At 41.9% G+C, this 27339-nt stretch overlaps 1 protein-coding gene across 9 annotated transcripts in view; it reads left to right on the top strand.

Annotated features, from left to right (window-relative positions):
* TEAD1 (TEA domain transcription factor 1) overlaps positions 1-26021 on the top strand; it is a 178673-nt gene extending 152652 nt beyond the window's left edge. For all 9 annotated transcript variants that reach the window (XM_081879020.1, XM_081879019.1, XM_081879027.1 and 6 more), the window contains 4 exons: positions 7047-7220; positions 15111-15251; positions 16357-16509; positions 18162-26021. In XM_081879020.1, coding sequence (XP_081735146.1) covers positions 7047-7220; positions 15111-15251; positions 16357-16509; positions 18162-18275 — 582 coding nt within the window. In that variant the 3' untranslated portion in view covers positions 18276-26021. The remainder of the gene's footprint in view (positions 1-7046; positions 7221-15110; positions 15252-16356; positions 16510-18161) is intronic.
* The last annotated feature ends 1318 nt before the right edge of the window (positions 26022-27339 follow it).

The raw sequence follows: 27339 nt of genomic DNA, 5'->3' as shown, positions 1-27339 counted from the left end.
ATTGAGCCAAATCTAATGGTGTGCTTACATAATCCATGAAGCTGGAAAAGCTACCTACCCCTCACACGAGCAGGCATGGGTCATTCGCATCCTTGTTCCATATGGGGAAACTGCTGGTCACAGCCACAGCTCAGGGGCAGAGCATCTGCCTTGTATGCTGAAGGTATCAGGTTCAATTCCTAGTATCTCCCACATAGGGCTGTGTATGCCTCATGTCCTGTAACTGCTCTGCCAGTCACTGTAGAGAATACTGATAATGTTACGCACAGGGACAGTGAACTTAATGGGTTCTCATCAAAGCATCAGGATTATAGCCATTACTTTCTCCACATTAGCCAAAAATTTAGAGAGAGCAAAGCGGGGTTGCCCTTTGCTAATGTTAACCTGCTTTAAGATTAGGGAGCATAAGGTTGGTGTGGATTTTCCATTGTTGCTAAGAAGCGTTTGATAAAGTAGCTACTACTTTGGAATAAAGGCAGCAATCTGATGTGGACACTGATGTGGGAACAAGTCCCTTGGAACTCAGTGCGACCTACTTCTGAGTAAGCGTGTACAAGATTGCACCATGAATAAAGTTTGCAGTTTTAGCTCCCTCTGCTGGTTCTGCTTCAGCAGGTCGTTAGAAGACCTTGTTTCCATATTTTCATTTTCTAAAAAGGAAAATGTTATGTGCAGTCCTAAGAGCCGTAATGATCAGTGAGGGCAGTGGTACTGACATGGCATCCAGTCCCTGGCATTGCTGTGGCTTACCAGAAGGACAGGTCACAATATACAGCACATGGTCCTACTAGTTTGGGCCTTCAACTGTCTCCTAAAACCAAACGGTAGAAGGTGGCAGGAAAACCGCAATCTGATCACCAGACTCTTCTTTTTGGAAAATGGAGGCAGGGAATAATCTGGACTGGGGCTATGGCCTTATCGGAGTGGTGCTTTTAACTCTCTTCCCTGCAGCTTTTTCTCAGTCTGAATCCCTCTCCCAATTCCAGTGGGCTTGTATGTATGTCTGGAATTGGATTAACAGCATGGAAAGAAAGGGTTAAAACTCCCTCTGCACCACAGCCTCCATCCCAATTGCTCTCCGTGGCTGCATTTGCCCTTTCAGAGGCACACAGAATCTCTGAAATGCATTTGGACTAGCAATAAAATGCAGTTGAAATACAATTGGAACAGCAAACGTACTGTACCTTACATTTTGTCATAAGGTTTCTTAGCATTATGTTGTGGTGACAGGGTAGTTCTTGTTGTTGTTTTTATTGACTTTCCATGCACAAGAGGGCTCAAACTGAAGCACATCAGGATCCTTCAACATATATATAATGAAACACTCACACTGTTTGAAGTTTTCCACCCTGCTTGTTGCGTTTTGAATGGGTGGCAGTTTTAAATAAAACACATTATTATGATATGCTTAATTGTATGTTAGCAAGTAAAACAAATGCAGGTGATTTGTCTTTGTTTTGCCACAGCTTGTATGTTAGCATCCCCTGACACCAGCAATTTGTCTTGGTTCCTTTGAATTCCTAAATGGATTATAATTTCTTTTTCTCCTGGTATTATTTGACAAGAGCCATTTTTCATGGCCTTACAGGCAGCATTCTTCAAATACGAGAGAGTTCAGTAAGAGGCAGCCATCTCAAAGCTACAGAGGTTACTTTAGATAGTACGGGTGAAACAGTCCGTGAATGTATGTTCTCAAGTTCTTTCTTAAACTTCTTTCTTAAAAACAAGCACAAGGGCCATAACATCAAAATGTTAAAGGAATCTCAGTCCTGAACCCTTAAGTACTGGGGTGGGCAATTTTCTCCTTAAACATGACCTTCTGCAAACCTAGCATATAAGAGGCAGAAAGGATAATGATGTAAATGAAAGGTATTTGTTGTATTTTCTGAGCTTCTACTGAAAACTGAGTTGTACGAGGTATTGTTACTGAAGCTTTCAAGTGCAATCCTGGAAAAGTGAGGAAGAAGGGAGTCATGCCCCACCCCGAGTGTACATCAATGCTCCAGGCTGCAGCCCACCACCCTGAAGAGATCCTCCACTTGTCTGGCTGTGGCGTTCAGCCACCCATGTGTCATGTTCTCTGTCGGAAGTAAGAGAAATGGCCCTTAGCTTTTCACTGCATCGAGAGGAGGAAGAGAGGCCAGGAAGTGGGGTCTGCAGCAGTCAGAATGGGATGGACAGGGTGGAAAGGGGTAGCCCGCACTGGCTTTTCCTCTCCCCTCAGTTGCCCCTTTGTGACACAGCCTTTTGTGAAGGGCTTTGACCCTCACTTGCCATCTGTCACTGATCAGCATGCAAGTTGAGAAGTCTGTTCCCTTATTTCTGCTTACTTCTGCTCCTTTGCCCATTCAGAGCCTGCGTGCTCCTCTTCTCCAGGGTGTGGAGGAGATTAAGACTGCTTTCTTTTAAGTGTGAGGGATGTTATAAGTGGTGTACAGTTGTCTCTAAACCAACATGAGTTTTTCTTTTCTTTTTTTGAAAAAAATCTATTCATTTAATGCCTACTACATTGTCATTGTCGTTCATTAGAAACATGCCGTGACTGAAGGGATTAGTCATCATTCTGTTTAGTGTAGGAATTACAGTAACATAAGGAGAAAATAATCACACATGCAATGTCAAAATAAACATTTATGTCCTTCGAATATTGTGAGATGATGCCATACCATCTGTCCCTCTGAAACATGTTGGAATTTTTGCTGTTGCTGCAGCAGCATCTGGTCCTTTTGGCAAGATCAGCAAACAACTGTAGTAGCTCCACAGCTGCCTTTAACTTTGCTTTGGATTTGAAAAGAACACTGTCTTTTGCAATGTGTCTCTTAGGTTTCTAAGTCAGAAGTTTAACAACACAATCATATTGTGACTTTCAGTCTTTTTCTCCATTGCCCCACTAAACTCTGTATGCAGGACTTGCAGGACTCATGTGTAGGTCTGCACTGTGTATAAGGAATTCTGTGCCCACAAAAATGAAACATGAGTTTTTGAGAACTTTTCTCCCACTCCCTGAATTGACCTTCATAGAAAATCTTACTAAATAAAGCAGAAGGGAAGTACATTCCGAGTTGGTGAGGTTGCTAAGAGCATACACTATGAGCCAGGATGGACTGGGTTTATATCTCACATGTATGTATCTTGTCATTCTCAGCAAACTATATACAATACAGGGATCAGATTCATTATGGCTGAAGATACAGAATGCAGCAATCTTGCTTTGAAGCTAAGCTCATCCTATGTATGCTGTCTTAAGTTTCATGGAAGGAAAGTAAGATATAAATGTAGTAAATAAGACAGACCTACTTCACAGGATTGCAGGAAAGATTCCTGCGATAATGTTGGTTGGTTAACATCTGTCTGTTTTAGAGGCAATGGAGGAGTGCGCCTTTGGGGGTGAAGTCAAACTGTTGCATAGGTACCTTGGGGAGGATAGCACCCCCCAATATTTCCAATGAAAGGGCTGGTCTCTCCCAAGTTCCATGGTGGCTGCGCATGCATGCCCTAGGATGTGCTTGTGTCACACACACGAATGATGTCAGTTTGCAATCACAATGCGCTGACATTGCAATCTCAGTGGCAGCCCTGAACTGTTGGAAGGTTGCAGCTTCTGCTGTGATAATGCATGTGAAATACTTTGTACACTCTAAAGCATTGCATAAATGTTGTTACCATTGCATAAATGTTGTTACCACCTTATTCCTAGAGAATATTCTGCAATGACAAGTCAAAAGGAAAAGCTCCTAGAAATCAAGGTGATTTTCAGAAGGAAGCTGTAAGAATTATTTAGGCAATATATCCCTAATTTGTGATTGTTCCAACTTCTGACCGGCTTGAGGTCCTTAGATGGTGCAACATTCTACCATTTCCCATATTCTTAACTTCAGAGGTCTAAGGTATTGTTGAGAAGAAGTCCAGTCCAGAAGTACAGCTATTTCAATATAGATGGTTTTAGGAGAGCGATTTGAAGCTCCTCCTAATTTAAATTGTGGTGTTACAGAGGTACAGTTTGGTGTATACATAAAAACTTTTACATACATAGTTTTAGACGTGAGTTTTAAAGAGGATAACAAGCTTGTTGCTTTTGTAGTTGGCATCTCAAGCAAGATGGTAAAGCTAGCAATTGTGCAGATGCTGTATGGTAATTACTTATTGTTACAGAATAGGACGATAATTACTGTAATTCTTGTGTAACTGATCGGTATGCAAGTTAAGCCTGCCCTTTCAAAGGCTTTTACTCATAAGCATTCATTCATTTATTCATTCATTCATGTGTTTGCTCATTCATGCATTCACTCCCTCCATTCATTTGTTTATGAACTCTACTTTTTAAAGAAGAAACACCCTCTTTGGCTGATGCTACCCCTCTGGTCTGTAAGCAAAGACTGGATAGGTTTTCCACTTGTATTTGGAGGTAACATAATTCAGGTTATTATGAAAGAGGAGTTTGGACAAAAATATTCCTAATTGATTGAAAAGCTGTGGGACTAGCTCATAATTGAACGAATTGAATTTAGATCTGATATAGTGTTAAATCCTGCCTTGGAAGGGAAGCTACTAAAATATGACAATGCTGGCTGCAGGTACAGATTAATATGTTTTCTCTGTTTTACTCTACCTTTTATCATGTGAGATTATTTTAAGTAGTTAACTGGTAGACAGATTCCTAAGGATGTAACAAGGGCCCTGTTGGATCAGACCAAAGGACCATCTTGTTCGGCATTCTGTTTCTTCAGTGCTCAACCAGATGCCTATGGGAAGTCCACAAGCAAAACATTGGGTCACCTATGGGTGTGTTTGCAAACCAAAGAAACTGTTGTAGACAACACACACAAGCCACAGTCAAGCACAACTTATTACTGTGTATTTCATGTATGAATATAATAAAAAATAATGTATTCAACTGTGTGTGTGTGTGTTAAGAACCATTAAAAAAACAACAGCAGCATGGACATAAAACCAGTTCAGAGCCAATGCAGTTTTCAGTTGGGATAAAGATCTCCATTTGGTTTGCTGAAAGAGAAACACCTTCAGCAGGTTTCAGAAAGACAATAGGGAAGGTGCTTGCCTAATATATAATTGGAGGAGGTTTCAGTGGGTAGGTGCCACCACATGAAAGACACTGTGCAGAATGAATCAGCAGTGGAGCGTGTATCTATGTCGCCCGGGGCAGGTGCCCATGTGTGCTCATTACTGGGGCAGGGTCATTGATCAGTTGTGTATGTAGGGGATGAGGCTATATTTTAGGTATTCAGATCACAAGCTGTATAGCTCTTTGTATGCCAATACCAGCATATTGAACTTAGTTTGATAGCTAACTAGCAGCCAGGCAAGTTCTTTCAGCAACATGATGGTGGTATTCCATCCCAGTCAGCAGTTGAGCAGCTGCATTCTGCACCAGCTTCATCTTCTAGAGCAGCACCACAATTGTTTTGCCGACCATGGTTCGTAAAAAGCACTCTTGGCCACTGAGGTCCCCATGGCCTCTAGCAACAGATGGATCCAGGAGCACTCTAGACTATGAATCTGACCCTTCCAAAGCAGGCAGTTGACCGATTATCCAGACTCTGGAATCACCCACCCACAGTGCCATGATGGCCAGGATTCAGAGTCAGTTTATCAGCTCTCATCCAGCTCACCACCAAGCCCAGGCCACCAGTTCAGGGCTTGCAAGCCCTCTTCGGATTCAGATGTTGCACAGAAATATTCTATTGGTTACAACTTAATTCTGTTTTCAAGCCTAAATTCAGCAACTAGGGAAGGCCTCCGCAGGTGCAACCATTGATGATACCTTCATTAGGGACTATAAGACCTAATCAGCTACTTATTATTTATCTCACCAGTGGCCAAATGAGCAACAAGTCCAAAATACAAGAGCCTCCACCCCCCTTAAATTCTCTGCAAAACAGAGATGCAGCCTAGAACCTCAATGCCACTGTCACGAAAAGGGTTGATCTAATAATTTACAAACTTTCTATCCTGTCAACTATATTTAATATCCATCTATACTCATACAGCTAAAGACAAATAAAGCTTGTCAAGTCAATAGAACAATTCTTTACATAGCGAGGGTCCCATGACCTAGTCTGGGGGCACATGACATAATGAAAACTAAACTGGTCAAACCTCCATGTGTGTTGCCTTGTGCGCCATGGAAGAAAGATAGAATACAGTGGTACCTCGGGTTACATACGCTTCAGGTTACATACGCTTCAGGTTACAGACTCCGCTAACCCAGAAATAGTACCTCAGATTAAGAACTTTGCTTCAGGATGAGAACAGAAATTGTGCTCCGGCAGCACAGCGGCAGCAGGAGGCCCCATTAGCTAAAGTGGTGCTTCAGGTTAAGAACAGTTTCAGGTTAAGAACGGACCTCCGGAACGAATTAAGTACGTAACCAGAGGTACCACTGTATAAATAAATGCAGGCTTTTGAAGAGGGACTTCACAAATCAGTGTCCAGGCATTTCAGTTTTATATACAATTAAAAACTGCAAACTGTTGTCTACCTCCTGTTTTTCTTAGCAGCTGTTGTACAGAAATCAGACTTAACTTCATCACCTTCAAAGCAAGTTTGTGAAGAATCTTCCTGCTGTGCTTCCTTTCAGCTGTGCTGTGACTTTGCCTCCAGCCTACCAAGCTGGTGAGGCAGGCAGAAGTCAGACTCTGCTGTCTCAGTCCAGAGGTGGCTCCTAAAGCCTGGGCTACTTCTGCTGGTCACCTGTAGTTCATCCATTCTGTTTTCAATCCTCATTTTTCTGCACAGAAACCCGAGATTTAGAACAGGCATAGGCGGATTCCCTCACACCAAGTTTCATGACTGATTGTTTGCACTGCATTCCATTTCAGGACACCGAATCACCTATTTTCCTTTTTTCTTCTGATTTTAGCATGCACATTTATTTATTACATGGAATAATAAAATAAATCCTCTAGGTATTGTGCAAACAGAAAGAGCATAAAACCCCAACAAATGGAAAGATATGTTATTTGCATTAGAAATGCAAAGTTCTTATGACATCAGTAATAATGCTTTTTATTTCTTTACTTCCACAGTATAACAAACACCTCTTTGTGCACATTGGGCATGCCAACCATTCTTACAGCGATCCATTGCTGGAATCAGTAGACATTCGCCAGATTTATGACAAATTCCCTGAAAAGAAGGGCGGCTTGAAGGAGCTGTTTGGAAAAGGACCTCAGAATGCCTTCTTCCTCGTAAAATTTTGGGTGAGATATTCAAAATATTCTGCTGTTGTTGTTTTCCTAAATGTTCTATTATCTTTCTCATGGTATGAAGAAGGCAGATAGAGAAAATTCCCCTTCCTCTCTCATCGCACTAGAACACGTATAGGCAAACTCGGCCCTCCAGATGTTTTGGGACTACAACTCCCATCATCCCTGACCACTGGTCCTGTTAGCTAGGGATGATGGGAGCTGTAGTCCCAAAACATCTGGAGGGTGGAGTTTGCCTATGCCTTCACTAGAACTTGGGGACATCCTACGAAGCTGAATATTGAAAGATGACAGAGACACAAAAGAAAGCACATAGTTAAACTATGGAATTCAGGAGGCAGTGATAGCCTTGGATGATTTTAAAAGAGAACGTGGGTGGCGCTGTGGGTTAAACCACAGAGCCTAGGACTTGCCGATCAGAAGGTCGGTGGTTCGAATCCCCTTGGCGGGTGAGCTCTCATTGCTTGGTCCCTGCTCCTGCCAACCTAGCAGTTTGAAAGCACGTCAAAGTGCAAGTAGATAAATAGGTACTGCTCTGGCAGGAAGGTAAACTGCGTTTCCGTGCGCTGCTCTGGTTCGCCAGAAGTGGCTTAGTCATGCTGGCCACATGACCCGGAAGCTGTATGCTGGCTCCCTCGGCCAATAAAGCGAGATGAGCGCCGCAACCCCAGAGTCAGTCACGACTCGACCTAATGGTCAGGGGTCCCTTTACCTTTATGCAAATTCATGGAGGGCAGGGCTATCAGTGGCTGCTAACCTTAATGACTATGTTCTACATCTGTTCTTGAAGGCAGCATGCTTCTGAATACCATTTTCTAGAGACCGCAGAAGGGGGGGGCGGGTACTGTGCTGCTCAGGTCCTGCTTGCTAGTTTCCCATAGGCATCTGGATGGCCACTGTGAGAACAGGATGCTGGACTAGATGGGCCTGATCCAGCCATGCTCTTCTTATGTTCTAATGTACTTTCTTGGCTGGTGTAGGAAAAGTGGGTGGAGGGACACTTTTCTCTCAAAACGCTAGAACTTTGGGTCATCCAATATAATTGACAGCATTTGATTCAGAACAGACAGAGGGAAAAAGATATTCACACAGCATAAAATTAATGTATTTTTCTGCCCCAATATGTGCTGAAGGGCCCTAACTAAAATGTCTGTAAAAGAAAATTAGACAAATGCATGGAGGTTTAGTCCATCAATGGTTATTAGCCCATGATGGCTACAAAGAACTGCCTTTGATCTCAGCCAGTCGGGGTTGTCTTAAAGCTATTTCTTACCAAATACAGTTTCAATAATGGCAAAGGTCAGCAGTTATCCCACCAGATTTACAAACCTATGCTCCCATTCATTTATACGTTTAGATCAACCTTCATCTCATAGGAACCTCAGGTGGTGAACCCAGTACAGTAGAATAAAAGTAAAGTGAAAACAAAGTTAAAACTTAACATTGCTTCAATAAAACAGTTCAGCAGTATGTCAAAATAGTATTATACAAATCCAGTGTCTCTGTACTTTAACCAGTCATCACAATCAAAACTATTTGAAGTATTCAGTGCTGCTGCCACTAATTTTGAACAGCCGCTTGATTTAATAAATTTATTTTCAATCCTGACAGTTCTTACAGCAAAACAGATAACCGTTGTCGTAGTAGTGTCATGGTTCCGATCAGGCACTGAGTAATCTAGTTTGTCTTTTTAAGTAATGCCAAAATCTTATTCAAAAACCAAGGCAGAATATTTATTCAGAACTGTAGCGTGACAGGTTTTCAATCTTGCCAGCCCTGCAAAGGCATGAGTAATTTACAGCTAATTTTAGCATGTTAGCACAACATTTTTAAAACTGATCCAGTTTACCAAGAGCAGGCTTCCTTTACTGCTTGTTGACATTATGCTCACTCTACAACTGGTACTGAAACAATCTGCAAACTGTCACCTGCCATCTAGTGGAACAGGTTAGCAATGCTGACTGCACCATCAAGACATCCCTGCATGTAAGAATCCCTGATGTCACAAAAATGCTGCTGTTAATGACTGTTGTGTAGCCAGCGCTTTTTGTAAAGTCAAACTGAGGGCTGCCTCAAACCCTGCATGTAGGTAGGCTGCATACTGTGTGCCCTACTGGCCTGGAAGATAACATTTCTAAGAGGGGAAAGTGAAACTTTTTTTAAAAAGCCTCATTAATATACATTTGCCTGATATGAGATTTTTGAGAGCTCCCACCAAAGAATGCTTGATCCACAAACAGATAATGGATGGTCATAAAAGGACTGTTGACACATGCAGCAAGTTAGGACCTTGAAGGTATGGTGAAACGACACAGTTTAGGTCTGCCCAGACTCTTCTCCCATGGTATGCATTTGCTTTAACATCCTAGAGCCATTCCATATGCTATAATTACCATGTGAAAAGGAACCCCATTCTTGCTGTTTAGAACTATGAAGGGTCCCTTCCTATAGCCCCTAAGGTGAAGAGGCTTTAAATTCTTCTTCATCTTGTGCCTTTCTCTGTGCTGAGTCATAATTACAGGGGTGGAGGAACTGCTATCTGGGCTTTTTCCAGCGGTTCTCTCCCTCCTAATTTTTCCCAGTGGTTGAGAGTAGAAAGCAGGGAATATTAGCTGCCACCAAGTGCTTCAAGCCTCTCCAATGTTCCTTGCTGGTAGAGAGTGAGCCTTCCGAGATGTGAAGAGGCAAAGCTAACTGCAACATGTAGTAAAGTTTGTAACCCAGAAAAATATGCAAGAAGACATCGTTTTCCCTTCTTCCCTATATTGGTTCCTTGCAGCAGTGCTCCTGTTCTGCTGCAGTTCAACTTCCACCAAAACCTGTTGTCCTTCTCACCGTCTGCTATGGTGGAATTTACATAATTTACGTAAATTACATCGCAGTACCTTGTTCCAGCCCATTCATTTCAATGTAAAGGAAATTCAATGCAAATTGGGGTGGGGACATGTAATCAATTAAATGTAGTTTGCGGTAAGAAGGCAACAGCGAATAGCAGTTGTATTCACTGGGTTGATTTATGGCCTGGAGATGAAATGAATAAATGAACATCAGAAAACTTCCGCTCCCATTTTCTCTGACAGCCCAAAACTCTGATACGAGCAACCACTTGCCTCTCACTCCAGATTTGAAGGAAAGGATTGGACACATAGACATACATTTGCCCTATTTATATATTACATCACCCTCAAGGAAGCAGCTGGAGAAGGTGGCTATAATCCTGTAGCTCTGTGGTGTAACCATGCACACCGTTTGCTGCAAGTGTTGACTAGGCATGTCTCCATCTACCATACCATTTTTTTTGATGAGGTGTCCTTTCATAGTTGTGACCCTGTGGGCAGAAGTCTTGTTTATATCTTGGCCTTTTAAGCTGAGATGCGTACATCTGAACCCTACTACAGAGTATTTCCTAGCTTTGGCCCCATCCATCTTGTGCCAGGCTCAATGTTTATATCAACAAATGTATCGTTAACTATACATTCTCATATTTTGTGTACTATTTATTTGTGCAGTATCTTGGCACAGTTTTCCAAATAAACCTGTTAGCATGAGATATTATGGATGATTTCATATCAGGTGGAATGAAAGATTGAGATATTTTATAAGTGCATGCTCTGAGCTGGCTCAGTTCAGTGCATAACCTCCTTTTGAAAGGATTGATTACGGTACTTTTATAAACGCATTCGCATGTCAACCCGCGAATAAGTCCCAATGAAGACAATGAGCCTTGTTTTCTGAATAAACATGTTTAGAATTGTGCTGTTGCAATATTAGACGATTGCAATATTGCCTTGTAATGAAAACCTATTTGTGTGTCTGAACACCATTGCAAAATGGAGAGCAAAACTCTCATTCTAAGAAGTGTGGGTGATATTAATAAGTGCATTTTAATGAATACCTATCATTTCAGAAATCTGCAATGCAAACAAGCAGTTCTAGAAAATAATGTGTATTGTAATTAGTACACTTTTTTATAAAAAAAAAGATGCTTTGAAGTCCAAAGCATTTTTGAAATTCAAATGTGGAATGGAAATAAAGGAATCTGCACAATAAAAGGGCATTAAATCATGTCCAAAAATCTCTCTCATTTTATAGATGTAAATATATGCCATAATTAGTGGCAAAGTAACATGAGTTGGATGGTTAGGTTTGTTCCTATTCTTATCATGTAAAATAGCTGTGACCTGAAAAATATAATGCTGTTCCTTTGTCAGGCACTGTTAACAAATAATGAATTCAGTGTGGTTAGTGTTCAGAAAGAGCTCAGCCACATGGTCTCCTCCCACGTCCCTCATGTGTGTCTGCTGCCGTCTTTAGAGGCATGTTGATTCTTTGTCTCCTTCATTCACAAAAAAGCTATTGTAATGTGTGTCCCCCCCTTCCTTAGATGTGATTTTTATTGCATAACGGAATGAGACTTGGCAAGCGAGTTGCCGTAGAGAGATGAGGTCAGCTGTGTGGACTGACCATCTTTAGCCAGCGTTTCAGAGACATTTGAAACAAAACTGAGATGGAAGAAGCCACTCCTGCTGCTTTCGCCCCCTATGTTGCCTCAGAGAGGACCGTTGCTGCACGGCGAGCTTTATGGCACTCGTGCAAAGCTCTTCACAAGCCATTGCCCGCCCGCTTGCAACTTGGTGCAAGTGTGCTGGTTCCCCTGAATGAGTCAGAGAGCAGCTGGGAAGTAGAATAGCTTGGCCTGGTCATCAAAAGCCCAGCCATGTGGCAGACCTGGAAGCGTTTCCAAAGCTGCAGCACACAACTGGCAGCAAAGTGTGCCAAAGATCCAGATGATGCAGTTGTGTGTGTGTGAATTGCTTCACAATTTGGAATCTCTGCTCTTTGAGCCCTACTCATTGAGAAGGAGGGGAAGTCTAATACGCTCATATGACTGAGGCCTCACGGCGTTTCCACTGTAATTGAAGCCTCTGTGCTGTTTAACAAGTGACCTCTCCATGTTCAATTTTAACTACTGAATATTTGTGTTTTAATTATGCTGCTCCCTTGGGAAACCCCCTCTTTTTGTGGAAAAGGGCTTTGTAATCTTCAGCGGCGTAGCGTGGGTTATCAGCACCCGGGGCAAGGCAAGTAATTTGCGCCCCCCAACCCGGGGCAAGGCAAATAATTTGCGCCCCCTAACCCGGGGCAAGGCAAGTACAGTAATTTACTCTCCCAAGCAGCAGCAGCAGCGAGGCTTCTCTCCTTAATTGATTCCCCCTCCACACCGCGTCGTTTCCTGGCTGCTCCCCCCCCCTTCCCCTCTCTCTCCTCCTCGCTCTGCTTGCCTTGCCCTGCCCTGCCTGAGGGCACCCTGAGGAGACTCCGCTCTCCTTTTTGACCAGGCGAGGTGGGAAAAAGGGGGGAAAGTCTCTTCCCGCCCCCTCGCCAGACTCCCTGCTCCGCTCGGCTCACTACCCAGGCGGCCAGTGGAAAGAGAGACGCAATTACCTCTCCCTCCGCTTCGCCAAGCTGTCAAAGCCCGGCAGCAGCGGCAACGGCAGCAGCAGGCGCAGCCAGACCCCCGCGAGCCAGCCAGCCCGCCCGCCCGCCCGGCTTCCTCTCCTTTTTTTGCCAGCGGCAGAAGGCTTTGCTCTCCCCCTTCTGCGACCTCCTCGCCAAGCCGAGCGAGCGCGGGCTCCCTAACCAGTGGATTTTAGTAGGGGCAGAGAGCTGCTAGTGCGAGTGCGCCCCTGCCCAAGTTGCGCCCGGTGCGGCCGGCACCCCTGGCACCCCCCACGCTACGCCACTGGTAATCTTTCTGCATTTGCTGCTTTTCTGTTGTTTTGAAGACTCTATTTAGGCAAGACTATTGTGACACATGCAGGCTGCCTCCTCGTTTCCCCGAAGACCAAGAACACTTACCCATGTGGAGTGTTTTTCTTGTCTGCAGCCAGCTCAGTTTTGGGGCATGTTGTGGGGTTCTTTTTGATGCATCGTGTCCAATAGTTGAGGGTCTTGATATGCAAAACTTGCAGTGCTCCATGCCGACCAGTTATAGTATATTGATAGATGAATGCATTATATACTGTAATCAACAGTCAGTAATAATAATAATTTATAACAATTTATTATTCGTACCCCGCCCATCTGACTAGGTTGCCCCAGCCTTTTTGGGTGGCTTCTAAGATATATAAAAACATGATAAAACGTTAAACCTTAAAAGGTTCCCTATACAGCCTTCGGAGTATAGGGGACGCAGCGGGAGCGCAGGGAGGGGAGGAGATGGAGAGCGAGGGGGAGCAATCCGAGGGCAGCGTAGGAGAAGAGGACAGTAGCCCGAGAGATTCCATGAGCCTCTCCAGCGAATCGGAAGATTCACAGAAGGGGGCGCCGATGGCCAGGGCAAGGGGGGCCCCAAGGGGGACACCCCAGAAGCAAGGGGCCAGCGGGGACTCCCAGAGCAGCAGTTGGAAATCAGGGCCAGCTTCCCCACCAGAGCATAGTGGGGGGGAAGGGTCCCAGGTATCAGGGCCAGCGTATTCACCACCAGCGAGAGAAGATGAGTCAGGGTTGACCACGCCTCCGTCGGAGAGCGAGGGAACGGTCGAGAGGAAGGTTACCGGCTGGGCGCGCGGGCCAAGTTCAAATGTACAGGCGAGCGGCACAGCAGGTAGCCCGGATAGGGAACCAGGTCCTAAAGCCCGCCAGAAGGAGGGGCAAGAATCAGGGGGGTCAGCGTCAGAAGAGTCCAGAAAGATGAAACCCCAGCGGGCAGGAGGGCTCAGAGGAGGAAGGAGCTAAGGAAGAGGTGGAGCAAGGCTAGAGTCTTAAACTGGTGTCAGGGGGGCGGAGACTCAGACGGGACTTCGCCGGTCTAGGCTTTAAGACGTAGAGTTGCACACTGCGGCTTTGAAATGGAAACTGAACTTCAATAAAGACTTTTGTACATAACTACAGCCGGGCGTTGGTCCTTTGTGAGCTGGGACCCAGGGGCGGCTCTGACACATGATAAAACCTTAAACCTTAAAAGGTTCCCTATACAGCCTTCAGATGTCTTCTAAAGGTTATATAGTTACTCATCTCCTTGACATCTGATGGGAGGGTGCTCAACAAGGAGGGTGCCACTACTAAGAAGGCCCTCTGCCTGGTTCCCTATAGCTTCACTTCTTGCAGTGAGAAAACGGCCAGAAGGCCCTCAGCGCTGGATCTCAGTGACAGGGCTGGATGATGGAGGTGGAGCCGCTCCTTCTGCTACAAATTTTAGGCACAGAGAATATTTTTTGCATCTGCTTTTTAGTCTCAGTATGCAAAGGCACCATTCAGACATGCATTACAGAAGCATTCATCCTTCACTTGAAGAGCATATTTCCAGCCAAATATGGGGCTGGAGAATATATGTCGCTAATCGTTTCGGGTTGTAGTGGTGGGTTATTTTTATGGACCTCGGTTATTTGACTATGTGGCTGGGTTAGCTATCCAAATCCAATTCCAGTCTGATCTTCAGGGTCTAAGCCGATAAATCCTTATTCTTTCCATGGAACTGCTGTATCTTTATATTTTTAATTCCTTGGGATGGTACTTGGGCTGTCAAAAGCTTTTACGATTTGGAAGCGCAGAACCCAAGCCTAAGAGAAATAGCACAGCTGTTGTCCTTGGCAATGAGAATTGTTTCAGGGCACTCCCTTGAAATTTGCCTGGGGCTGCAGGTGTGTTATCTGCATCCCAGTCCCATCTTGCAAAGCTGCTGTGCAAAATCTGCTGGCAACTCTTTTGCAGCTGCAGGAAATATCAATGCAATTTGCTCTTTTGTGCTCTTAAGTCTGCTTTTGATGGGGATTGCTAAAGCAGATCAATTTTTATTTCAAATGACATTCATAATAAATACTTTCTCTTTTTTTGCAATAATTTCGGTAGTTGAGGAAGCATCTGTTGTTGTTTTTCCTGCAGGCGGACTTAAACTGCAACATCCAAGATGATACAGGAGCATTCTATGGTGTAACTAGTCAGTATGAGAGCTCAGAAAACATGACAATCACCTGTTCCACCAAAGTCTGCTCGTTCGGGAAGCAAGTGGTAGAAAAAGTAGAGGTATGATTTTCAAACTTGCTGCTTGCCTGATTGCTGCCAGGTCACTGTTTTCTCTAGAAGTGTTTTTCCCCTCCAAGCTGTCCTTGGTTTAAATCACTGAGCTTACAGCAGAGTAAGCCAATTTGGGGGACACCCAGATGTTGTCGCACTACGTCTCTCCTCATCCCAGAGCATTGGCCATGCCGCCTGGGGCTGAATGATGGGAGTTGTAAACCAACAAGCTCTGGAGAACTCTGCATAGGCTACCCCTGGTTTGCAGTTAATACTAATGCAGGATCCTGGTGGATCTCTACATAATTTTGTACTAAGGGCTGAATAGAATAGACTCCTTACAACCCAGTTTTGATTTGCTTATCCATTTGGAAGAGGGGAAAGAGACTCCTCTAGGAGGGCACATGCAAAGCCATGAATGTCTGTGGTAGCTCTGATATTCTGAAGGGCATCCTGCATACCGTGCAGCAGCACCCTCTATTATACGTTTACATTGTGCATGTATGTATGTGTATACATGCATACATGCATGTGCACACATGTTTCCCTGTAGTGGGATTTTAGTGCAGGGGTTACATTTCAGTTGGAAAGATCCACCATTCTTCTGTTCCTGCTCACAAATGATCCTTAAAGAATCAGTGCACACATGCACACAAAACTTGAATTAAGTGGTGGCCCTGACCAAAAGTTCCTGGAGTTGCAAAGTACCAAAAAGAGTTCCATGTGAGATTTATTCTGTGAGCCTGAGAATGCTCAACACATTGAATAGAGAATATTAATAGTACATTCAAAACATTTCCCATCTCAACAGAGAAAACAGGAAAGCCCCTGTAATATGAATTTTAATTGTTCCTTCAAGCCCTAGTTTATATCAGAGCCACAATATCAAGGCAGCATTTAAGGTTATTTTATAAGCAATACATTATTTCCTCATGTTCCTTTTATGAGAAACTGATATTTTAGCTACATGGTATGTTTAATTTAGTTGAAATAAATTTTGATTTTAATATCCTAAGATGTCTTTATTTTATACAGTGGCTGACATTTAAAAATAAAAAAGAGCTTTTCATTCATTGATAGTTCCATTCTGTTCTCTTTTGCCTTTTGTCCTTAGACTGAATACGCACGGTTTGAGAATGGCCGGTTTGTGTTTAGAATAAACCGCTCTCCAATGTGTGAATATATGATCAATTTCATCCACAAGCTCAAGCATTTACCAGAAAAATATATGATGAACAGCGTGTTGGAAAACTTTACAATTTTATTGGTAACGTTTCTCTCTTTCACTTTTTCTGGCGGTTTTCTGCAGTTCTTTGGGAGCAGGCAGATTTTTATTTGGTTCCTTTTGAAAGGATTAGAAATTCCATGCCCTTGAGTTAAGTACAATGTTACTGCCAAATGTAGGTTCTGTGCTTTAATCTTGGCTTGCAGAACCTCCAGTCTTGCTACTAAATCTACACAGCGGTCCAAACACTCTGTACTAGGCAGCTTTACGAGTTACTGATCCGATATAGGAGGCAGCCATGGAGATGTGGCTTTTCTGTGGCAAATCCACCAGAGACAATTTATAAACTGGACCTCTTTGGTGGAGAATTTATATATCTGGTTGGCCACTCATTAGCCTCTTTGCCTTGACCCTGGACCTAGAACCCAGCAGGGAAAGGAGGATGTAATCTAGCTGTAGTAAATAATATTTCTACTTCTAGAATTCACCCACTGCTCATTTAGCAATAGAGTTTGCAGTAACAGGGGGGCAGTAATCTTTTCCTTGGCCTGGGTGAGTTTTGGGCCTGGTGTCCGCATTGGTTGTCCCGCCATAGCTGTGATTGGAGACATGGAAGTCCTGGTAAATTCACTTCCTAGTTGGTTCTGAGCGCCAAGAAAATAGTTCTTCTCTGGGACACCTGGTAGTTTACTTTGTGAAACAACTCGTTTCAAGCTATGTTCAATGTTAATCACCTATTTTGAATGCATCTATCACAGTAGCTTTTGAATACCCTAAGAACATTTTGGACTCTGGAAAACTGACCTGCGTGGGATCCCTCTTTGTTGTTTGCCCCACCTTTATATTTCCTTCTTTTCGTCCTCCCTCCTCTCTCCTAGCTTCTGATTTCCTACCCACTACCCTTCTTCTAAGCCCTTAAAGATTGGGTTACGCAGCTCCGATTACAGAGCTCCATCGTAGCCTTGTGTTGTTTTTCTTGCTTGGCCTTAAATTCAGGGATAAGTGGAATAGAACATTTTGGCTCACGGTGGCTTTTTGCTTCTAGATCGGTTCTGCTCTTACCAATGTACTGCTGTGCAGTTTTGCACATTCTCAAAGAGGAGAAAGGAGATTCCTGCAAACTGTTCCTTTAAAATCTTAGCAGCTTGGTTTTCCCAGGAAGTATTCCAAAAATATGCCTCTGGAAGCTTCCCAAAAAGCAGATCCTGCCTTGCCAGATTCTTTTCCAGAAACTCTGTCAGAAATATGGATCTGCAGAACCTAGGTCAGAATCCAGTTGAGATGGTTTCCATGAGAAGTCCTACTCAATATGTTGTAGACTACATAGTGCTGGAGATACAGGAGATAGGATTATGCACTCTAGTAAAATATGGTTTAATAATAATAATAATAATAATAATAATAATAATAATAATAATAATGTCTCTCATACCCGCAGAGTACTCTTTAATGTCTATATGCACTGAGTCAAAAGTCAGCATTAGAGAGGCATTAACCAAGAAACCTTGACAGATGAGAGGTGTATGTCTCTTCATATATGAGAGTGAAATTGTGTGTGTGTGTGTGTGTGTGTGTGTGTGTATCTCCAGTGCTTACAATTACATATTTTGCTTTTGTTCCTGTGTTAGCAAATGACCCAGTTTCTAATGTCTTGTCTTTTTTCCTTTTCTTTATATGTATAAAAACACAAACAGGTTGTAACGAACAGGGACACGCAAGAAACCCTACTTTGCATGGCTTGTGTATTTGAAGTTTCAAACAGTGAACATGGTGCACAGCATCACATCTACAGGCTTGTAAAGGACTGAACAGTTATTTATAGACATGTTTTGTTTAACTCCTTATCAAAACACAGACTGTCAACCTCAACACTAAGTGGCAGTTCCTCTGGCTGAGCTTTCCCCTACATTTTTCTAAACCTCATTTTAGTGTGTCAATATATATTGTAGCTGTGAAATTCTGGTACAGTTGTACAAATTCTTTCTAAAACAAAGTGTTCTTCAAATTTATATATAAAAAACCACCGTTCCTTGGGAAGACTATATTTAAGAATTTCAAGGCCTTTGTGGAAGTTTTAATTTTAGTTGTTGTTGTGTTAGAAAAATATAAGACAGAGCGTTTGCCATGGGAAAACTTAACAGCAATTATAAGAGTTTATGAGGTGTTTTGTCTAAATTAATTTTTTAAAAACCCTGTTTTTAAGATGCTAGTGAAATTGAAATGAATTTTAACTATAAGCATAAATTAGCACACAAATTCTTCTTAGAATTATCTTCATAACTGATTACTGTGGACGATACAAACGAATGTAATTCACTAAATTATTTTATAACTGTAACTCAATTTCTGTTTGAAGCCAAATGACAAACATAGCCTTAAAAATGCCTGATGGGAGCAGACAGGTCCTAAAAGTAGGCAAAAAATATTATTTTTCTTCCCTCTGTATTAAAACTAACCTTCTAACCCATTTAACTTTTCAAGCAGGTATTGCAAAGCGAGAAGACTTCCTCCCTTTTACTAATTATATCTAGTGCATTAAAAAGGTATAAAGTATTGTACTAATAAGGACATTTGTTTATTTAAAAGATGACTCGTTTTGCAATAACTAGGTAAATACTGAAAAATTAGACTTATGGTGTACGTAATCTTTTGTGTGTGGTTATATATTATATGAACAATTTGTTTTCGTTTTGTTTTTCCTAATGAGTCTATAAATTGCAACACCAAAATTAGTGATAAGCAAATGTAAAGGGGGGGGTGGAATTAAAGTGACTGTTGAATTACAATTAAACTGTCAGCTGAAAACCACAAAAAGCACTGTGGTTGAGATGATAATAGATATACAATCAAAAGGTTCATCTGTTTTTAATGTCTTTAAAATGCTAGAAAATCACAGGCTTCGCCAAACAAAAAAGACACAATTATTACTTTATGAGCCCCATTGAAATCTCCTTCTCTTTCAGCTTGCCTGAAAATGCAAAAACAGGAGGGTTGTCAAACACTTGACAGACCACAAAGTGCAGTACTTTGGGGGGTTAGAAGAGAGGTGACAATCCTCATATATTGATAAACATGGCATGGGAGCCTGTACAAAATGGTTCCCATGAGCAACAACAACAACAAGAGGTGACTCCATACCCATGCACTTCCTACCAGTGAGTACTGTCACCCAAAAAAGGCCTGACAATGTATGTGGCTTGTAGATCACAAGTTGTGTAGGCCCATCTTAACAGGATGTGTTCACTCAATAAGGTGAAAACTCTGATAGTTAATGGCCTCAAACCATGAAGCATATGAATTTACACTGGATCTTATTATCAATTCCTACAATCCATTTTCAGACTTCCTAGACACGGTGCATCCCACATCCCCTCCATCACTGTAGAAACATTTGGTGCTCCTAAGAACAAGTGAGGAAGAGCTTTTTTCAAAGAGGTATAAATCTATTATCACTACACAAGATTTGATTCCCCTTCAGAGGCAGCTTTTGTAAATATATATTCTTGCCCGACGTGATGAAAGGCTGAAAAAGTATATTGGAACTGGTTTATGTTATTAGTAAATGTTAACCTATAATACAGGGCGGGCAAACATCAGACTTGTTGGGTCTACTTTTTTACCACCACCCCAAAATCCATCAGTCAGAGCCTAGTAAAAAAAATAGAAATAAATCATAGTTAGAATGAAGGAACATGGTCCATCTGAGCACATTCTGAGTTTGGAGATTTGGCTTCAGTTGTAGAACTAAACTGAACATACAGTTATTTCACACAAAAGTCTACTTTTAGTTAGCTGCCTTCATTTCAGCAGCCGAATTTAGATAGAAGAGAGTTGTGTTAGGTAGTGAAAAACTGCAAATCACCCAGAAATCTATCACTACATGAGGTTTGTAAGGTTTGATGAGCTAGAAACACAACAACTTTGCTACAGTTCCCATTCAAGGATTTGCCTCTCTCCGCCTACTGCCTACAGCAGAGGTCAGCAACCTTTTTCAGCCGTGGGCCGGTCCACCGTCCATCAGACCATGTGGTGGGCCAGACTATATTTTTTAGGGGGAGGGGGGATGAACGAATTCCTATGCCCCACAAATAAACCAGAGATGCCTTTTAAATAAAAGGACTCATTCTACTCATATAAAAACATGCTGATTCCAGGACCGTCCACGGGCCGGATTGAGAAGGCAATTGGGCCGCATCCGGCCTTCGGGCCTTAGGTTGCCTACCTCTGGCCTACAGCCACTTATGAGAAGCTGTATAGCCCACAGGATGAAATCATGAACTATGGAGAATGTCTTTCTTTACATTAAGGCACTAGGTCAACAGCTATTGCACTTTGAAATGCAGCTTCGTGCATCCTTAAGAAACATATTCAGTGTGCTGCTTAGAATAATTGTTACTTCAGAAAGCAAACTTCTTTATGCCTGCATAAAACCTTTCACCCGGTTAGAATCCAACATGGGGGCAGAAAATGCTCAAGGTATAAATAGCTTGGAGATTTGCCCTATTCAATTGTCAGAGGAGCTACTCAACTTCTGGAACACTGCAAAACTGAAACACGTTGCATGCAGTCTTCCATTCATGACTCCTATTCAGCCCTTCTCCTGGCATGCTGCAGTCAGTCCAGTACTGTATAGCCTCTAGGCTCTGCAAGCTGCACGCCTTTTGTCCTACAGACATTAAAGCAGATGAACCTCTCAGTCATTTTAACTCTGTGAACTGTAAAATCAGATGCTTATATGGCTGTAACTCTTCATCAGTTTTTAACACTAACGGAGAATTAGCACTGCATCTTACTTATCTAAAGTAGCCCTTTATTTTGAAGCACTTGGTGTTACAAGTCTAAAACTACTTTTTTTTAAAAAAAAAATGTTACCTTTTACGAGGCTTTTGGTTTTGATGGATTTGTTTTTTAAAAGAAGTTGGACGTTTTTAGAATAAACGTGCATCTCAAAGCAACCCCTTGAGGTGTGTGGAAGAGCAGTCAGTTTGCAAACCAGGTACACTTCTCTCTTTTGCGTTAATGCAGTCTGGGACACGATGTATGTAATAACTCTGCTGTTTGAAGAGTCACAATGTTTCTTGCATCTCCACTTTTGTAAAACCTTCCCAGGAGCTGTTTGCCTTGCCTTTACCTTTACGTTGGGTGTAAACCCCCTGTGCATGTTTCTTCTGGAAAGCCTTAAGTCTGTCAGATGTTTATGTGGGTTGTGTAGTCCAAAAGGCTGCCTGTAAACTGTGAGCTCTTTTGTAAGCTGGAAGCATCTCCCTTGTTAACTGTTACTTTGTCGTAGGAACTTCTTAATTCCGAGCTGCCAAAGCATTACAATATGCAGTGCCTTAGTGCTATAGTAGAAGTACCTTTTAGCTTATCATGCCAATCTTATGTAGTAAATTAATTGGTTTACTTAACTAAAGGAAAAAGGAAAAAAAAAATTCCCGAAGAGAAGCCGTTTGGCTACTTGGCCCTAAAACACCGTCCTATATAAGTCACCCTGTCACTACATAGTTGGAATATCGATACCAAAATGAAACCTTTTAACCGCGCTAGAATTTTCTGCAAAAAGTGAATTGTATGAATAATAATGCTGCCTTCTTAAATTCTCATGACCAAATACTTAAACCTTTGTGACTCTCTGCACTCTCGCATGCAAGTGCCTTTGGTTTTGAAATTCCAGCTTAGAAAAGTGCTGCCATAATAAATGACAATTTGTAGAGACCAAAAATATTTAGAGATCACCATAATGCCTTTGGTTTATTGGAAACAGTCAAAACTAACAGGCCTCCATTCTCAAAAGAGTACTTTTTATAGTAGCGTGCTTTTTGCAAATCACAAGAGTGCATCATGCTGGAAAAACTATTCTCTATGTTATTCAACCGTTTGTGATTGTTTATGCAGCATTGCTGGCTGGCAAGGATAGGAAAGCGGTCAGTATTTCACCCTTTGCCATGTCCCTCTCCATCCAGTCTTGCATCTGAGTAACACGAGCCCATATAAATAGCAGAAGTTCAGGCAAAGGACAAATTTGACTTTATCATCATCATCATCACCATCATCATTATAGTAGTTCTAAATCTGTGAAGATGGTTTTCTTCTTTAAATTTGCACTTGTTTTGTTTACAAAGTTGAGCAGTTGGATGCCTAAAATTGAAAATGAAAGTGTAGAAGAAAATGAAACAGTCCATTTGACCTGTGCTTTTTAGCACCAAATTGTTAGGAATAAATGTCCTCGGGGAGACCCTTGAACAGCACCATTTCCTATTTCATTGTAGGAAAGAGTGCCGTTTTAATACCACCCATGCATTTGGGAAATACCATGTTTTTCGAGAGACATCAGCAGCACCGACATTGGTTCAGAGGGATACAACATAATTAATAATCACTGAGAACTAATAGCAGTAAAACCAAAAGCTTGGCAGAGGAGATTTGTAGCTGTGAATACACTTTTGTTTTTAATAGACAAAAAAAAAATCTAATAATTTTTATTTAAAATTAGTATGTGGCACACAAAGTGGTAAATATATGTAGTTCTACCCCTCCCTTTTTCTTAAATTTGTATTTGTTCACTTTCTTCTGACATCTTCATCTAGTAAGGATTGCTTGGCTTCAGAAGTACACGGGCCCCAGTCACACTTAACACTAAGCCGAACTTGGTCTTGGCATGAATGAGCAAGTGTCCTGGAGCACAATACGAAAATCACAGCCACTTCACTCTCCTTCACTTCTGCTGCTGCAGTGGTACTAGTAACTAAGCCATAGTTTGGCTTAGCACAACATGTGAACCCAAGCTTATGGTTTGTCTCCCTGCAAACAACTCAGGAGTGGCACACCAAGAACAAATCTTGGTTACAGTTTGTGTTTTCCTTGAAGCAAGATAATTCATGAGCCCAGGTTCATAGAAAAACTGTGGCTTAGCTACTGGTAATGTGGCAGCGGCGTGGCTAGGGAGGAATAAAGCGGCCGTGGTTTTCTTACTGTGCACCCGCATGCTTGCTCATTCATGCCAAGACGTATTTTGGCTTTGCATTATGTGTAAATGGTGCCAAAATAGATCTACAGCAATTGAATATATCTGCTGCAACAGATATAGGTAAGCAAGTGGCTGGAGTATATTTTATTGCAAATGAATGAATTTATTTATTGTTTGGTGTACAACATTGGGGGGGGATAATGGTACAATTTGTGGCAGTTGAAACATAGCTTACTTTACAAATGTAATGTTGTTCTTACTTGAATTCTAGAATGATTTTATTTTGGTACCGTACCACTATACTGAATAATTTGCAACTTTGGTAACTATTTTCCCACTTCCTACCCATGCTAGAGTCCATTCAGGTTGGCAACTGCATTGAATTCAACTTTCCTGTTTTGTCACCTTCAAGTAGCAGAGTGAACTATTACACTGAATGGAAGTTGGCTTGCAGAACTTGAAAAGTTGAAATCTTTATACTTTATTTCCTTGATCTAATTCCTAGGGCATTCTTCCTTCTCAGTTTGGACATCAAGCCAAACCATGATTAAAGATGCTTAACTGTGGTTTAGTGTGGTGTCTACAAGGCATGGCTATGCTAATTCAATCTAGTAGTAAAGCATCGTCTAAAACTCTGGTTCAGAGGAGGTTTGTGATTCATATTCTCCACTACCTATGGTTTGGATGTCTGAATTAACAGACCACCATAGGTTGGGCATGGCTCAGCTTCTGGAAGCTGCCGCATTCTGGCAATGGGTGTGAACTTATGAAGCTGAATGCGCAGAGGTGGGAAATGAAAGCAGACAAGTAGCTCAGAACCATGCCTGCCGTACTCTAAATCATAGTAAGCACAAACCATGACTTGGGATGTCTTTGAGAATTTAGTAGAAGTCAGTTACAGAGCAATGCACTAACACTGGCCCACATCATCAACAGAGGTCATGCAACATATGGTTCTTTAGGGACCAATATACGTTCACTGTCTGTGGCTGCTGTTGAGAAGCTCTTCTGTTTGCTTGGCAGTCCATGCAACAGAGACTAACACTCCCTTACATCTGCCATGTCTGCCGTTCTAAATGCACACCAGGGCATCACATCCTTGACACTCTCCCCAAGCCCTGTCTACTGTGGGTCCCTACAGTGCATGGTAAAACATTCATTGGGGGCTCTTCAATGGAGGTTGGGTGGCCACCTCCCAGGGAATTTTTTTGCTGTGACTCCTGCATTGTGGGAAGTTAGACTGGGTGACCCTTCAGGCTCTTTCCAACTTTAGGATTTAAATATCGTTCCCTGCCCCATTGATCACCGGTATGGAGAAGGGTTTGAGTGCAGCCACCATGGGCAGCAAGTAACATGTAAAGTGGTCCTCATTTCAGTCCTTACTCAGGTTGATTTCTCTCTCTCTAAATCTGTTCCTTTTCTTCCTTCTGGCCAGCACCCTGAAAAGAAAGACAGGGTAATTTGAAAGATAAAAGAAGTTTGGAAGTCTTGATCTCTAGCTTAGGAAGTTGGTCTGGCAATGAGGTACTCTCTCTCTCTCTATATATATATATATATAAAACAAACTAAATACATTTTGTCAGTTAGCTCTTTAAGTGCACTCAGTTCACAGAGAGGATATGCCCCAGTTACCTCCTTTCACACAAGTTCTATTTTTTGTTCAGCATTTTGTTTCTGTTCTCTTTATTTCAAATGGGCCTCTGCTTCAGGCTCATGACTGCGGATAAAAAAACAACGATATGTGCCTGAAAAAAGACAAAAGAATTTTATAACAGTTTGTAAAGCCTGAATAGCCTTTAATTCTTTAATATCAGTACGTTTTATGTAAAACAGTTTTCTTTTTGATTTTTTTTTATTTGCCACATGCATTTGTTCACATTTGTAAATGACTTAATGGAATTCTCACTTTGTTTATTTGTGTAATGTGTATAAACTGGGTTTGTGACTTAAGCATATTCATATATGGTCAGTGGTTACTTTAATATTGTACTGCTGCTGGTTATTTTTTTTGGGTGGGGGGGTTGTAGAATCTGCCTTTGGATGACAAAGTACCTCCTGCTTAGACATGGAGGGAAAGCTCTTTTTTAAAAAATAAAAATATATATGAAACTTTTCAAATCTTGTCTTAACATATTTTGAAGTTTTCAAAATGAGTTTCAATCAAACCTTTTGGCAGTACAGTATTCTTGTATTTGTTGTTGTCTGTGTGTAGGTACTGGTACCTTCTTTGTTTTTTAAAAAAATGTTTTAAGTGTTGGCTTTAAAGTGAATTTATCTTTAGTATGATAGTAATATGAAAATTATAGGGTTTGTGTGCAGAGAATTTTTTTATAAAAGTGCTTTGTAAAAAATATGTATTCTAGCTTTCGCGGTACATATGTGTTATAACTTTAATATCCATGACAGTTAAGTGCAATTATTTCATCACTCTAAAAATGCTATTTTTGTGTCGGTTACTGCAGGTGTTCCATGTCTTTGCAAAGTGACACATTTTGATGCCTTCTTGATAAAGTGGTAGATTTTTTTGTAGCTTTCTAGAAACTTTGTATTCATACAGTATCGATTGAAAATAAAGAAAATAAAGTCATTGTTGCATCTCTTTTAATTTGACTAGAAACCGTCAGTTGTGGGAACATTGCCTGGGAACTGAAGGAAAGGACTGTGTCACTTGACAAGACTGAAGTTCTGTATTATACCATGTTCCACGACACTGGTGCCACCACATTGCCAGGCAGTCCTACAACCGCAGGGGCTTCAGTAGTTGGGGTGGAAAATCAAATTACTCTTGAGATGCTGAAACTCTTAAAAGAGGTGCCCCTCCTTGAAAGAAGATGTCCAATGGAGACCAACAATGCTTCCATTAATACTCTACATCTTACAAATTGCATTGCCCAGGTGTGCAATTTTTAGCGTATCTCCTTTGAGAGAGAATGCTGGGATGTCATTATGACAGGTTTTCTGAAGGGGTTGCCTGCTTATTGCAGCAAAAGGAACAAAGAGTATTGTGGCATTCAGTTAAATAATAATAATAATAATAATAATAATAATAATAATAATAATAATATTTATACCCCGACCATCTGGCTGTGTTTCCCCAGCCACTCTGGGTGACTTTCAACAGAATATAAAAATACAATAGTCTATTAAACATTAAAAGCTTCCCTAAGCAGGGCTGCCTTCAGATGTCTTCTAAAAATCTGGTAGTTGTTTTTCTCTTTGACATCTGGTGGGATGGCGTTCCACAGGGCGGGTGCCACTACCGAGAAAGCCCTCTGCCTGGTTCCCTGTAAACTCACTTCTCGCAGCGAGGGAACCACCAGAAGGCCCTCGGCGCTGGACCTCAGTGTCTGGGCAGAACGATGGGGGATATGTGTTGTGTAGTCCACAAAAGTTGATGCCACAATAAATTTGTTAGCTTTTAAGGTGTCACAAGTCCTTTTGTTATTATAGTTTGACAGTGGAACGTTCTCCCCCGGAAGGTGGTGGGTTCTCCTTCCTTGGGGTTTTTAAAGCAGAGGTTGGATGGCCATCTGTCATCTGTCATGGATGTGTTAGCTGAGATTCCTGTATTGCAGGGAGTTGGACTAGATGGTCCCAACTCTACGATTCTATGATTGAATTGACTCCACTTAAATCATGCTGAGGTGATGTTTTGGCTCCATCGCTTTGTATCTCTCCCTAGGAGCAAGACTCATCAAACATGGTGAAACTTATTACTTCTGAGAAAGTATGCATAGGATCCTCTCATGCTATAAGTAAGTCTTTTACACTAAACCACAAGTCAGCTACCAAGGAGGGGGGGGGGGACTAAAAAATGAAGTAATGTGAGATTAATTAAGTAAGAGTATTGCATCATTTGAAGTAAGATCATAAGCGGGGGGAATACCTGTTCCTTCATTACATGG

This window comes from Podarcis erhardii (genome assembly GCF_964252035.2).
Source record: "Podarcis erhardii genome assembly, chromosome: 1".
Classification (NCBI taxonomy): Eukaryota; Metazoa; Chordata; class Lepidosauria; order Squamata; family Lacertidae; genus Podarcis; species Podarcis erhardii.
Note: the sequence above shows the minus strand (reverse complement) of the source record. Positions and strands in the feature narration are given on the sequence as shown.